We start from the raw sequence: 15656 nt of genomic DNA, 5'->3' as shown, positions 1-15656 counted from the left end.
GCCTCAGCAGCTGAGCACTGGGCATCAAACGACGGTGACGGCCACTTCCCTTCAGCCAATCTTCAGCCATCACGAGTGACATCCACACCTTTAATACCTTTATCAACTTCCGCTGACTGGGATCAGGACACACGTGATGTTACCGTAGGACATCAGGGTGTGCAGGGTGAGGTCAGGGTGTCGTGACCACATCTCATCTCAAAGCCTCTTAACAATCTCAGCCATCTTTTCCTTCCCGCAAGCACCGCGGCAGGTCACGTGGTCAGGGTGCTTCGCTTCATATCCAGGCACTGTTGATGAGAATGACAGTCTTCTATAGATAAGTAATGGGGTGCATAAATATTTAAATGCGTCCACCTTAATTTATCAAAGCTTCAGGTACCAGTACTGAAAGTCGACACCTTTCCAATTCCGATGACTATAGGATGAAGACACAGGTGCATGTGAGCCTGTCTATCGGGGTGTGCATGCGCACCCGACCTGGTACTCAATGTGGGTGACGTCACGTAACGGACTTTGAGGCTGACTTTACTCACCTCGTGACCTCTCCCTGTAGTGCGTGCACTCACCTGATTCTTCCAGTGCATTCTAGAAGTAGATGTTTGCCTATGAAAATAATTTTGGACCAGCTGGCCTGGCAGGGCGTCTAGGAGAAACCGACTTCTACGTACTTGATATACAGCACAGAATGATGCACCAGTCACATGAATGTCTACTGCACCAGCAAACAAAGGACTGGCAGACGCCGGGATCAAAGACAAAAGTTTGTAAAGACACCGAGGTAGTAGACAATCACGACAAACAGAGAACAAAATAAACAACAAAAGCTTTTCTTGCAGGACAGACTAATCAAGACTATGGAAGGGAAGCTGGAGGCAGACAGACAGACAGACAGACAGACAGACAGACAGACAGACAGACAGACAGAGAGCAAGCAGGTTAGTCGTGCACTTGTAATGCGCGTGCAGACGACTCCATGGTGGGAAAATGGTGGATTTTAAATAAACCATAGTTACCTTTGCTGTACCCTGGCGAAACATACCTGTTTAAAGTTTAAAGGCCTAAACATAACCTAGCTACACATATAGCTAAACTTAGCTAAACATATCATTCGTTTGGTGACGAGTACACTGCGAGCTGTGGTAAACAAACAAAGGGCTGAACGTGGGTTTGCTGCTACAAATCATGGTTTGCCATCCTTTACAACATGCTGCTCAACACTCACTACTACAGTCTGACTATGTCATCAGGTGCTGGCACAGGTTGTGATGACAACACAGTGCAAGAAAGTTCTTTAATTTCAAGAAAGTAATTGATGTGTGTTGTATAATTAAAACATGCTGATTACACTGATGAAACTGAATAATAGTTAGCACTCTCACTTTCCGGTTCTGAACCTTTTTCTTTAAGCTGATTGACGGTTGGGACATGCTATGATATGACTGTTGGCTTGTTGTCGCTGGTGTTGACCTCCTCTTGTCAGAAACATTACTTTTTCTCTGTAACAACCACCAACAGTCGCCCATCATATTCCCGTCGTACTTCAATGACTGAGATGTCTCGGTGGAAGCCTTCCCCTTGCTCATCACTGACATCACCTACCTTACAGAGAAGACATGTGTATATGAATGAAGAAAGTGCATCGTCAGTGACCTCCTTACTTCTCGTAATCAACCAGCATAGCTGCCACTAAAATGTTTATGATCATCAGATTTCTTCTTGCCAAGAAACACATCGAGAACGAGACCCATGCTTCTAGTTTCAAATTAGCTTCATTTCTCATATTGTATCTCTCGGGACATCTCTGATTTGTGGACCGTTCAAAACTATTTATTTTTAGCATCGCTTAGTTTAGACAATTTCTACGTTAGGGTTAGAAACTTTCTTCAAAGCCTTGACAAAATTCTTTATCAGATCCAGCTTGGTGCGAAGAGGTGGTAAACATACATTGCTGGCGTTGACAAGAGGAATTTGTTTGACATTCATCTGTCCTGGAGCATATTCATGTCTTGTTGGCCGCTGAGTTCTTGAAGAACTTCCGGTGGAAGAGCTAAGCCATAGACAAAGGAAGCACAGATGTTTGGTCATCCTGCTCTGTCTGTCCATCAGTAAACCACTAACCTTTAGATCATCACAGACACTCAAACAATAGTTGTCATAGTTATAGCAGTTAGAACTGTTTTCATCATGTCATAAGATGGCTTCATAACAACACCATGACAACATGGCGCTGGCGGCTCATTGTTGCCATGAGGAATCCAAACTGCTTTCAGACTTCAACCAATCAATGAAGAGCCTGCATGGCTGTAGCCAAGTTCAATCCTATGAAAGTCAATGTCCATACAATCACAGTGCCAGTCTTTGTGGCATAGAATTCTGCTCGAGGTTCGTAGTTACTGTAATGTTACACTTTGTAACCATTGCCAAGATTGCACTCATTCACTCCACAGGCTAACAGCTCGGCTTTGTCCTTTGTCCAGTTGAGATGACGGACAGAATCATTGAGCTCGCTGATAAGGCTGATCGTGATTAACTTCACAGTATTCTTCTTCTTCATCGTCAACAGACGACTCCACTGAGAATCTACATTACATGGTTGTTTTGGTTTGTGTCCCCTCGTCAGGCGAGTTGTTGTCCCTGTGCCGAGCTGGACATGCGCGGGTGTTCGCTGGTCTTTGGTTTGGTTCGTTTGTTCGTGTCGTGTTTTCTGGATTTGTTTTGTCTTTGGTTGTTGATAAGACATTTAGCAACTGTAAATAAATTTATATTTTGTACTGTCCCTCTGTGTGTGTGTGTGCCAGTATTTTTAAAATACTTCTTAACTTTAAGATCTTCATTTTATCTAAATGTAAAACCCATAATTAATTTTTATTTGTTTTGTATGGTTTTTAAATACTTGTTAATATTATACCATGTTTCGTTTCTAAAAATGTTTAGTATTTACAAGTGTGGTTCCGCACTGTTGGCGTTGACAGAAAACAAGCTGATTGGTCTGTCTTTATGTTAAAGAAGTCAGTTATTATAACAACAACAACAACAACAACAACAACAACAACAACAACAACAACAACAGTTGGCTTGCATAGAGTCGTATGCTGTGGACAAGGTGAAGGCACAATCCGCAGACCAAACATCAAACCTGTCCTACAAGTCTGAATACACTCCTGTAAGTACATCTCTACATATCACACCAACGGCATCGTCCAATTGGAAGGTTGATAAGTGTGTGTGTGTGAGAGAGAGAGTGTGTGTACAGATCTCACACACACACACACACACACACACACACACAACACACACACACCACACACACACACACACACACACACACACACACACACAGATCACACACTAACTAGTCACTTCTGCGATTCTTCCCAAGCTTACCAGAGGGAGACATGACCTATGACCCTACGGTCACATTATCGGTGGCTGGAATCTGGACATTGCACCTGTCCACTTCGACATCGCAGATGATGAGCTCGGAATTTCTGCTGAATATAAAATATGAAGTGTGCAAAGCTGGAACAACCAAACTTCCCCCTTTTCCTCCTCAGCTCGTCGCTTCATGCTTGGGCAGGGGGGTGGTATTCAAATCAAATTCAAATCACCCTGACCACGTGACCTGCCGCGGTGCTTGCGGGAAGGAAAAGATGGCTGAGATTGTTAAGAGGCTTTGAGATGAGATGTGGTCACGACACCCTGACCTCACCCTGCACACCCTGATGTCCTACGGTAACATCACGTGTGTCCTGATCCCAGTCAGCGGAAGTTGATAAAGGTATTAAAGGTGTGGATGTCACTCGTGATGGCTGAAGATTGGCTGAAGGGAAGTGGCCGTCACCGTCGTTTGATGCCCAGTGCTTAGCTGATGAGGCTGCTACTTACTTCAAGAGGAACCCGGATATGACGGGAACACCCTGACCACGTGACATACGTACTTAGCCCGGGGGTGGGGTGGACTCTAGTGCCCTGCCCCGTGTATGAACAAGTGAAGTGGCAACACGGTGACATGTGAAGTAATGTTACTGTGAAGTACGTGTGAAGTAATGTTACTGTGCAGTACGTGTGAAGTAATGTTACTGTGAAATCATTGCAGCGAGGAGTGCACACAACACGCATCACCAACAGTTTGCACGTGTAAACAAACACACAGTACACACGACAAACGTGTCAAATTATTTTTGTAATAGACTCGAAACCCCTTTACGACACACAAACTGTATGAATAAGTCAGTCGTCCCCTGACCACCACCTGTCGTTGAGGGAATGACAAGGATAGACTAGCAGCTGACAGGCCGCAATCTTGTCTATTGTGGGCGATAGTCAGCAGTCCTGTACAGGACGACCTCCAGTCTTTCACCTTCGTAAGTTCTTCCTCTCACCACCGCGGTGTCCACTACACTCTAGGGTACCTTGGAGGACAGTCTTCGACAGGGTGTCGTGCTGGGTCACGTGGCCAAAGACCAGCTTAGACATAAAAACTGTCTCCATACCGAGAACCAGAGACATCCCTGTAAGATGAACACTCCACCTTGTGAAAAATGTAAATCAACTTCTCTCTCTGGTGGCGTGAGGATCGCTTTGTTGAAAACTGGAAAAGTATATTTACTAACAGCTATTAAATACAACTAGCCAAATATAGGAATTTAATTATTCTTTTATTCTCAAAGAAAATTTGTGGTTGAAGAAGGAAGATTGTAAGATGGCGTCCGTCGACTGATCACGTGACTGTTAGCATCCGTTGACAGCAGGAGCCCAGTGACGCCTTGTGATAGCATGCAGGTCAACTGTAGGCAGCTGAACATGACCATGTGTACAAAACACAGCTGTAATAACTTGAATATCAAATAATCGTACATGTAAATTCAATTAAATACTTCACAAACTGATAAACGTATAAACTAATAACACTCCAATAAAACTGCGATGTGATGAATACAAAGGAAAGAGTGAGGATTAGAGCAACACTTCGTTGACTGGTGTTTGTCCACTTTACATTTCAACTCTCTCCTTGTGATCATTTCAAATGTGAGTGTCTACACTGTGTTTACAACATGCGACAGCTTCAACAGCCTGGTGTTGACATTAAACATATTTACTAAACTGAGCTAAACTAGATGCTGGGAGTACATAGACACACTGTACCCATCATGAGTTCTATGTTGTCACTCAGAAGGTCAACAGGACTTACACCTCTGGCAGACAGATGGATACTGGCGAGAACTGTTGCAAAAAGCATCGTTCCAGAAGCCGTTAGACTTGATGGAACCACAGTCTTCCTTTTTGCCTTCGTGGTTGTTGGGTTCGTCAGAATCCCAGTTGATGTAGCCCATGGGTCTTCTGGAGGAACTCAAAACCCACTCGCCATCTGTGGCGATGTCGTCGATTCCGATCCAGGCGTCGCTGGCTAAGGAATCACAAAGCATGGTGTCCGCGATGTTTATGGGATTCATACAACGAACTGATATTCGCTAGTAAAAATAAATTACCATTGTTATTAATTGTCAGTCTTATGAAGGCGAATTCCTTAGTGCAATTTTATGGACTTAATCATTATATTACTTGAAGAGAAATTAGTCATCTTGGGAAAGAAAAAACTTTCAAGAAACAGTTTGAAATTCGCGTGTTTATCATCCACATAGGATAAAATACTCGCTAGCGAAATCAATGTTGATAATTTTTACCAAAATATACATGCAAAGATACATGTTCAGCTATTGCTTTCCAAGCATCATTATAAGCATCTGATGTTTGGAAAGTTTGAGGTTGATGTCAACTTACCTTCGTTGATAGATAATAAACTCATAACGAAGTCGTTTTCTTCGGCGGAATTAATTTCAACAAGGTGACCACCTAGCTGCTTGCACACACTCTATAACAATTAAACAATGTAAACAAATGCTTTACAATATTATTGTGAGCAGCACTTTACTTGGCGAATTAAAGTTTTTTTAATTAATAGTAAACTGAAAAAAATGTTAGCGAGCAAGACACGCTCCTCGCTTTCTTTTTTAAGAATAGCCGCGAACTCAGGGACTTCGTATAAGCGTTGATACTCTGTCTCCTTCTTCTTCTCTCTCTGTTTCTCTCTCGCACATGTATAGGCACATTATTGTTTGTTGTTGTTGTTGTTGTTGTGGTGGTGGTGGTGGTGGTGGTGGTGTGTGGTGGTGGTGGTGGTGGTGGTGGTGGTGGTGTGGTGGTGGTGGTGGTGGTGGTGTACGATACTAGTTGTTGTTATAAAAGATATCTGTCTAGAAGTTATCTTACAATTCTAATCACACACAACAAACGCCAGCAGCTCCACTCTGTGACGACAATCGACTTTCTGTGATTTTATTGCCAGAAGTGTTTTGTGCAAAGTGTTGAGAGCGGGGAGGTGTACAGGCTGTGAGAGAAGTAACACATGGGACAGACGACCTTCTGTGACCACAGACAGCAACGTCTACCTCACACCTGTCAACGACGTCTGTGGCAGATGAACTGTCGCGATGCTCTCGTCTGGCAGCGAGACAGAGACTCCTACGCCATGGACCCGTGACATCTGTGTATACATCGTGTGAACCCCTGGTGGATTGTGGGGCTTGTGTCGTGTGTGTTTGAACCTCCTGCGCACGACTTCTGCGCTAACGAAACACTTGGTTGACAATCCACTCGTCCTCACCTTGCTACAACCTCGCGACAATCTCGTGGAGACCGAGACTTGAGCGAGAACGACCAACATCACGACAGACGCAGACACAAGCTGCAGGGGGAGAACAGCGAGGTCTGAGAGCTGATGTGCGTGTGTATGTGAGAGAGGATTAGGAGTGAAACGGAAGTAAGCACTCTGCCATATTGACAGTGTGGATAGAGAAGACAACTGGGTCCGCCTTTAGGTGAGAACAATTGTTGTATGTCTGTATTTGTACAACTTTGGTCAGTAAATGTTAGTAACACTTTATCACTCTACATGTTAAGTCTTTACTTAATGATTGTAGGGAGGTTTATAACTACACCGGAATAATCTCAACGTCTGAGAGTATATCAGAAGGGTGTGGACGATGGTCAGCTCCTACAAACTTACATTAGCTTCCACCCAGGAAAGATCTGAACGGACGTAGATGTAGCAAGAGCTTCCAAACTGAGTCCATGACTCTGGGCAGCAGCAGACTGTAAAGAAGATAAGTTTACATTCCAGCTACGAGATGTTCGGATCGTCTAGAAGGTGTAAAAACCTCTAGGTTTACACTTATTATCAAAAATACAAATAGGCTTAAAGTACAGTCACGTGGACATCAACAAGGTTATATTTATAAATGTCAATCTTTTTCCAAGACATATCAGGGATGATTATAATTAGAAAAGAAACAATGAACATACTCACAGCACGAGCCACAGAGAGACAGCAGCAGCAGCAGCAGCGATGATGTTGACATGTTGCTTGGTGTGTCCGCCAGTCGTTGTTGTGGTCATTTATAGTCTCCACCAATAAAGGATGGTCTCCGAGATCGAGTTGGTGCCTTCATTGGTGGAATGATTTCTAGCCGACTGCCAACAGGAGCTGTCAGGTGTGACGAGTGCATCGCGCATCTGTGGCGACTGTCGATCAGCCAGGTGTCCTACAGTCGCACACAGTCGTCACGTGACTCTCATCTGTCTCCTCCACACAACCACCCCAGCATGCACTGCTGCTAAACAACAAACAACTCAAGCAAACGTCTGTGCACGTGTCACTACAGCAACCATTCTTGTCTTACTCAAGGACCATCACTGTTACTGTCATTGCCGCCATCTTGGCCACCTCATCGCCATTATCACAGTCTGCTAACGACCGGTGGGACAGATTTATTTTCTGTTGTCCTTTTTGTTTCTTTCTGTTTATACTTCCATAGACTTTTAACTGGTGAGTATTTTCCTCCTCTTGTTAATTTGTGTACAGTTTTTGTTTTGTTTATGACTTTTTGTTGTTTTTCCTCCGGTTTTGAAGTGTTCTTCCATCGGAAAGTATATATTAACAAACGGTAATAAATGGTAATAAACTGGTAATCTTGCAGTTATCAAAGTGTCTGCTTGTTTTAGTCAATGTGTGATTGGTGTCATTTTATCTGTTACTTTCTTTTGGGATTTTTTTTTCTTTTTCATTTTTTTTTTGTTTTTTTGTCCTGTGAGCAGTAAACAGCCCACGTGTGAATGTTGTGTAAATAAGCATCCTCTTACCGTTAAGTCAGCAACGAGACGTGTGTCACTGAAGATAATGTCATGGACGACAACTGTTGACCTTCGACTTCCCCTGGTGCAGGGACATGTTGAAGAGTTTACTGCCACTCAGGTCAGTCTATGTTTACCTCAGTGCATAAATATACTGAACTTTTCTCCCCTCCCGAACCTTCTCGGTTGCTACGTACCAGCCGTGTGACTTCATTAACAGACTAATTGACTCACGAAGGAAACTTATTATTGTGGGAATCTGATGGCGACTTGGGGCCCAGTCTGGTTTAGAGACTTACTTTATTAAATCCCACTCAATAAAATGTAAGCTGAGCTTCCATAAATTCCCTCTTAAGATGTTAAGACCTAGTGACATACCCTAAGATTTATTCAAATTTTCATTATGAGCGTTAATAATATAGGGAAATACTCGGAAACTCAAGTTCATTGTGTCAACTAAATGGTGGCGCCTTTCAGGCTGAGAAACAGATCCCTTGAGGCCCACCTTGGATACTGATGCTACTTGACTGCATCTCGTGGGTCTATAGAGGGCTGGCCCATCATTGCCAAGCAACACTTCTGTCTATATTTTTAAATTTTCCTGGTGTTTTATATATTTGTTCACTTTATCTTTTTCTTCCTTTTTTTTAATTTTTTTGTTTTGTTTTGTTTTTTGCTGCGCAATGAGCATTCTTCTGAATGGATACCTGCGAATAACAAATAGAACATCATCATATTTAAATAATTTAAACCTTACAATTAAACTTAAGCTTACAGCTGTTGTACCACGTGACTGGCACCTTAACACGTGACATAGACAATAAAGATGTACAGTATTGTATTAACAGGTCTGACTAAAGGGAGGTAATACAGTTAATTCTAACTTCATGGTTTGTCGTGGTTAGCTCCCTTCACTTGACCGAAACCTCTGAGTATTTTGTCTAATGACTCTCACCTGTGTTACACGTCACTTCTCACCTGGCACTTGTTTACAGACAGACCTCACTCGCTCTCGTGCAGATTTAGATGCTGACTCAGCGGAAACAAACTAATAATAATAAAAATACACCAGCCGATAATAATTACAAAACACCAGTGATCAGTAATCACAATGCACCAAGCGTATACTGACGTGTAGTAATATAACTCATTATTAAAGACCCGGTAATGTAATATTGTCAGTCACTCATGTAACCCATACACAAAATAAAGTAAAACTATTATCAATACAATCTTCATCTTCTGTTTGTTTATCGAGACATTCAATTTGCAAACATTAGTGAAGCTGGTCAGGATCGTTCTACTGTGTGTTCTACTGACGATGTTTTTTTCTCTACCAGCCACAGAGTGCGAGACACAGGCTCTGGTCGAGATGGCAGCTGGTCGGGTTGGCAGTCAGGAGGTTCTTGGTCTACTAATGTCACGTGGTATGTGGGCCTTCCTTCTCTGTGACTTGGTGTCTGACGGATGTGACATCACGCGTTACTTCTTGTCTGTGTGATGTCACGTGTTACCGTGGTGACGATTTTCACAAATCAAATCTTTGGCGAAAGTGAAGGGGAGACAAAAAGGAAGAAAATCACAACAGAAGTGCAAATAAATTTACACCATATCAGCTCTTGTTCTCTTTATCTCTCCCTCCTTCACTCCATGGTAAGTTTTCAACATGTTTGTCGACAGGCACAAGAGAACTGCTCAGTGCCCAGCTGGACATGTCGCTGACCGTGCTGATACAGATTGTCAGGCAGATACAAGGTGTGGGTAGTGTGGTTACAGTTCGGGGTACACGTGGGGGGGAGCTTGTGGGTGTACCTGTGGTGTGCTTACCTGTGTGACCGTTGGTCTCGTGTGTGTGTGTGTGGAGCTTGTATGTATGTGTGTGTGTGTACATATGTATGTATGTGTGTGTATGGAGCTTGTGTATAGTCCACACTTTATTGTGTGACGTTTTGTACTGGTATAGCCCACACTTTATTGTGTGACGTTTTGTACACACCTTATTGTGTGACGTTTGTACAGGTATAGCCCACACCTTATTGTGTGACGTTTTGTAGACAGTGTAGAAGTTTTACACACGTACAGAACATATATCACCTGTGACGTTTTGTACCTATGATATCTCACTTTTTTAAACACGTGCAGCTCATACAGTCGTGTGACGTTTCATACCAAACCGCGTTAATGCACTGGTCACAATCTGTCACTCTTTCTGAGTACACAGATCTTTAGGACATACTGCCAACTGCTTTAGCAGGAATAAAATGTTCGTTAATTAATATTTCACACAAAATAAGCTTTGGTGTCACAACTTGGGAGCTAAGTTCCAGTCGTACACTAGCTTTCATGTCATTAAATTACCGCCTTTGCTCCTGGCACTAGCATAATGTGTCTTGTATGGCCGTAGAACAGTGTATCAGACTCGTTATCGTCTCCAATGTCTTGTTAGTTCAGTCTTAAAACACGAATTTATTTCCAACCATAAAATAATATTGCTTTCTTGTTGTCCTTTATGTACCGTAGAAAGCTCACTTAGCAACGTGACGTCAGCAGCCGCCTCTCACCTGGGCTCTGTACCTGTTCGAATTCGCCGCCAGACGTCAGTTCTGACCGCCGTCAGCCAGGAGGTCGAGAAGCCTGGGGACTGACCGTGACCTGCAGGTGAAGGACGACAGTTACAACACACTGACTTTCTTACATTCTTGTCATCATTTCAGGATTGTGCCAACCCCAAAAAACACTCAACTCTGTCAGAACAGTTGTTCCTCCCAAGTGAACCTTGCTTTAGTTCTACTGAAGGAAACTACTGTCCGCCATGTTGTCAGCAGGACTGCAAGCAGAGTGTCATTGTGTCACATGGTCATGTGAATTGTCAGCTGCCCACAGTCCGTGTGTCATCATTACTGGGCACTAAACAAATTTCCTGGCTGCTAATTACCTGTTAAACAGATTCCTTGTGTGTCCTGACACAGTTAACTAAATCTTTTCTTCGGTTTTTTAATAAAATATATTGAACCGTTGATATTTCTGTTTTCATTGTGGGTCATGTAGCCGTGTGGCTGCTTTTGTCTCTTAAAATATGTTTCAACAGGTTTTTGAAGTAATATTTTAAACATAGGTAGTTATCAGTATAGGAATTAACATTTTTTCGATAATTTAATTTTCATAAAATTCTGTTTTAAATTAACCATGACAACATATGGAGGACAGCACTCGACAATCACCACGTGACGGAACAGGGAGGTGGATGCGATGCGTCCATTACGTGAAAAGTGTATTTGTACAGATACCCCGACCACACGTTGTGTTTATAGAAGGATCCACCCACGTATTATAACGGCTTTCTGACGAGCGTCACGTCAGAGTTCGCTGCCAACAGTGTTCCTGTCGCACGTGCTGCTTGGACTTCAGGAATCCCAGGAAACTAATACAATTAAGGAATATGGCTGCCACCAACCACGTCGTCTCGCCGTCATCAAAGCCCTATTTGTGGGGTCATTCCCTACTTTCGTGCGTCACATGGTATAGTGCTAACACGTGTACGTGCGTCACATGGTATAGTGCTAACACGTGTACGTGCGTCACATGGTATAGTGCTAACACGTGTACGTGCGTCACATGGTATAGTGCTAACACGTGTACGTGCGTCACATGGTATAGTGCTAACACGTGTACGTGCGTCACATGGTATAGTGCTAACAATTGTACGTGCATCACATGGTATCACGCTGACACGTGTACTGCGTCACATGGGATCGCGCTGACACGGGTGCATACGTCACATCGCAGACAGGTGCACGCACGTGTCCCCTGTGGTCTGTCTGGAGCTCGTCACAGCCGATGTGCCACCTGCAGCAGTTCCCACCAGCATCTTTGCATGCTGACTGTTATCTTTTCTGAACAATACTCTGAACACGTGACGTTAGCACGAGCTCCACATCTTTGGCCCACCATTCTTATCAGCCAGAACGGAAGATCTCATTTTCTCGATGGAGGGTAAAGAAGACTGACCATTCTCACTTTCTTCTTTAATTTTCTTTCTTTCTTTTGGTTCTGTAAAATAAAATACCTTTATTTTTTTCACGTTTAACCCCACGTTAACATTATGAGTTCTATTGTTTACCAGACTGGGAACCGTGACAACATCTACAAAGTCCATTTATATCTCTTTTATTTTGTATATTTGAAAACTGTACTATATTTATACAAGTAGTTAAGAACTAACTTCATTGATTCAACACCAGTTTTAGATGTCTACCTACATTTGTAAATGAATAAGAAACATTTTGAGATAATCTTCTGGTAATGCTTGACAAGGTAGCTCAAAGAATGTTACAAATTACAAAATGATGTATCAATGAAGTCACAGTCCATCTTCGCCATCTTGTAAGATGATGAAGTTTGCTAACGAGAAGCTTTCCTGTCTTCCAGACAGTTTGAAAGTACAAGTATTTCGGTGTACGGGACAATAAATATTAAAACTTCAACAGGATTTTGATCTTTGAGAAGCAATGGAGGCGGTGGCCTGCACAGACGACCCTCGCCCACAGTTGCTGGAAGGAAACAACGAGCAAAGTGACATCACCAGCCCCCAGCCCTCCTATGGTCAAAGAAGTCGTCTGCTGTTTGCAGACCAGACCCTGACCCTCCACTCACTCTAGTCAACTCGTCCACGAGATAAGTTAAAAGCGAGTCCACGACCTGCCAGTCATGCCATTCACCTGCAAGTCTGTCAGAAACTGTCGGCCATGTTGGTAGTCGTAGTGCTGAGTCTGCTGGCCGCATGCCACGCCCAGGACCCCTCGGACAAAAGTTTATTTCATCAGGGCACCGGACAGCTGTTGTGGCGTGACTGTGGTGAGTTGAGACATTTGATGAGTTTGTAGACGAGGCCAGCAAGCTGCGGGTAGAAACCTGGCTACACAAGTCCAGGAACTCGTGAAAATAAGGTCTTTATCACAGACCCCAAGAAGTTGTAGATATTTGGAATCAAGATGGCGAGGTCTGTATCTGATGTTTTGATAAAAGAAGGAAGAACCTTAAGCCCACACACACATACACACGCACAGAGAGAAATACACACACACACATAACAGCTTTTTACTAAGAGTCTGTAACACGTGGTGTTTGTCCTACGATGGTAGTAATTGCCGGCCGCCATTTCGAAATGAAGTTGCTTGCATCCATGAGCCCCATACTCATCCCTCGACCCTCACATTCCCCGCTCACACTCACTACTCACACTCATCCCCGACATTCCCCACTCACGCTCACTACTCACACTCGCCACTGTTAGTGAGTTGCTATCACTCTCTGTTGGCTTGTTTGATGTGACCTCTAACCTTCCAGTCTGTGGAGTGCGCATGCAGGTTGTGGTCTGACCGGACGTGACGTGTTTCAGGAGATGCTGACAGCTGGATCAAACTGACCAAGTTTGACATGTCCCCCACGCCTCTGCATCTGCCCGGCAATGCCCTCCTGACCGTCAACGGCGCCGTCAGCCACGTCATCAGCGAGAACGTGGAGATGGATGTCACCATCCTCAAGCACCTGCTGAGCCGCTGGACCAAGATGCCGTGCACTGAGGACCTGGGCAGTTGGTGAGTCGTGACCCGCGGTCACGTGGGGTCTGTCTCGACGTACGAGTCACGTGTGGCAGATGAATAAGCGACGAGCGTTTGATTGCTAGCAGTTATTGTCTCTCAAGATTACAAATGTCGACAAACGCTGTGACCATGTGACAGAGTCCAGACTACAAAGCTGTTGGTGTAGGTGTTGAGAACGTTTGGTGTTCGCCATGTTCATTGCTGTTATGTTGGATGCTGGATGTCACACTGTCACACTTGTCTAACTGACCTCTGTCTTTGCCTGCCAGTCACTATGACGACCCGTGCCACTTCATGCAAGTCTTTTTCCCCAACGGCACGTGCCCCAAAGAGTTCACTGACAACGGCATGCCCTGCACCTGCCCCTTCAAGACCAGCAACTCCATCACTCTCAACCAGGACCGTCTGAGCCTCCCAGATGTGAAGCCATCCTACACCTGGCTGACAAGGGTACGCTTCTCCTTCCACCTCTGTCTCTCACTGTCTCTCTCTTACTTTCTCTTTCTTCTCTCTCTCTCCCACTCTCTCTCTCTCATCGTCACACATACGTCAGACAGCACTCAGACATAAGAACACATTTGAAGTCGTTGGAAAAGAGACAAACAGCATTCACACGTCAACAATCAGCTACTAGACTGCAGACAGACAACATCAGACAGGAGACAACACTCACAGACAACAGCTGAGCCCTGACACTTTAGGGTCACGTGACGGCCTGACAGCCAGCCGCTTGTCTAATGTACTGAGCGAGAAAATGGTCGACGACCGGCACTTTTTAAAAAAATCCTGAAATCTGTGAGGTATGGGGTGTAGCCCCACCTCCCTATTCCCGAGGTAGCGGCTGTCGCTGGCTTAAGTCTGACGGCTGTCACTGGCACGACACGTCACCTGTTCGTGGTCCCTGGCTGCGGCTGTTCGCTCGCTTCATACAGTGTGTCACAGGTTACATACAGTGTGTGTCACAGGTTACATACAGTGTGTCACAGGTTACATACAGTGTGTGTCACAGGTTACATACAGTGTGTCACAGGTTACATACAGTGGGTCAAAGGTTACATACAGTGTGTGTCACAGGTTACATACAGTGTGTCACAGGTTACATACAGTGTGTCACAGGTTACATACAGTGTGTCACAGGTTACATACAGTGTGTCACATGTTACATACAGTGTTTCTCACATGTTACATACACTATGTGTCACCTGTTACCTACAGTATTTGTCACGTGTAGATGCCCACAACAAACCACGTGACCATGAAGGACGTGTGACGTGTGTGTGTGTGTCTGTGTGCAGGGTGACTACTACATCAAGATCGTGATGACGGAGAAGGGCAACCAGAAGGTGGTCAGTTGTCTGGAGTTCTACGTCAGCCTCAGCAGAGATTGAAAATAAAGTATGTTAAATAAATAAAGCCGGGGTAGCAGGTGGTCACACGTTGAGCAATACCTGAGACATGAAAGGTGTATTGTGTTCTACGTGTCCGTGTCTTACTTCCGTCTTTGACTCCTAGACATGGCAACTGTCATTCGTCCTTTCTTTTCTCGTCTGATCGAGGCTGCTTATCGCTTACAAACGCGATGACAACGACTACTACAATACTGACAACACCCACCTTCATCATCTCATTATTTTCTCTTTTGGTCTTTTTTGGTTTGTTTGTTTGTTGGTTGGTTTGTTTGTTTGTTTGTTTGTTTGTTTGTTTGTTTGTTTGTTTGTTTGTTTGTTTGTTTGTTTGTTGAGATCAACTTCTTTTGAAAACAGGCGTGTCTGTCTTGACCTGACAATCAACAAACACACACACATACACACGTGTATAAACACAGTCAAGAGGTCTGCTGACATGTCAAACAACTAAAAC

General features: G+C 44.0%; 2 protein-coding genes and 1 long non-coding RNA gene across 4 annotated transcripts; 2 read left to right on the top strand and 1 right to left on the bottom strand.

Moving 5' to 3' along the window:
* Positions 1–4642: 4642 nt before the first annotated feature.
* Positions 4643–7535, bottom strand: LOC112567096 (low affinity immunoglobulin epsilon Fc receptor-like). The gene is made up of 5 exons (XM_025243644.1): positions 7370–7535; positions 7070–7155; positions 5785–5875; positions 5195–5410; positions 4643–4800 (listed from the first exon to the last, which is right to left on the bottom strand). The coding sequence occupies exons 1-5, from the start codon at positions 7419–7421 to the stop codon at positions 4787–4789; spliced, it is 459 nt and encodes a 152-aa protein (XP_025099429.1). The 5' UTR covers positions 7422–7535; the 3' UTR covers positions 4643–4786.
* LOC112567097 lies at positions 5883–11210 on the top strand. 2 transcript variants are annotated; one of them, XR_003099744.1, is made up of 5 exons: positions 5883–6881; positions 8158–8314; positions 9534–9620; positions 9874–9948; positions 10714–11210. It is a non-coding gene; the product is annotated as an uncharacterized LOC112567097 (long non-coding RNA). The 2 variants fall into 2 exon arrangements; XR_003099745.1 differs by lacking the exon at positions 5883–6881 and adding an exon at positions 7679–7888.
* Positions 11211–12891: 1681 nt separating this feature from the next.
* Positions 12892–15229, top strand: LOC112567237 (ganglioside GM2 activator-like). The gene is made up of 4 exons (XM_025243853.1): positions 12892–13047; positions 13592–13790; positions 14066–14246; positions 15092–15229. The coding sequence occupies exons 1-4, from the start codon at positions 12939–12941 to the stop codon at positions 15182–15184; spliced, it is 582 nt and encodes a 193-aa protein (XP_025099638.1). The 5' UTR covers positions 12892–12938; the 3' UTR covers positions 15185–15229.
* Positions 15230–15656: the final 427 nt, after the last annotated feature.

The sequence above is a fragment of the Pomacea canaliculata genome, linkage group LG6 (assembly GCF_003073045.1).
Source record: "Pomacea canaliculata isolate SZHN2017 linkage group LG6, ASM307304v1, whole genome shotgun sequence".
Taxonomy (NCBI): Eukaryota; Metazoa; Mollusca; class Gastropoda; order Architaenioglossa; family Ampullariidae; genus Pomacea; species Pomacea canaliculata.
Note: the sequence above shows the minus strand (reverse complement) of the source record. Positions and strands in the feature narration are given on the sequence as shown.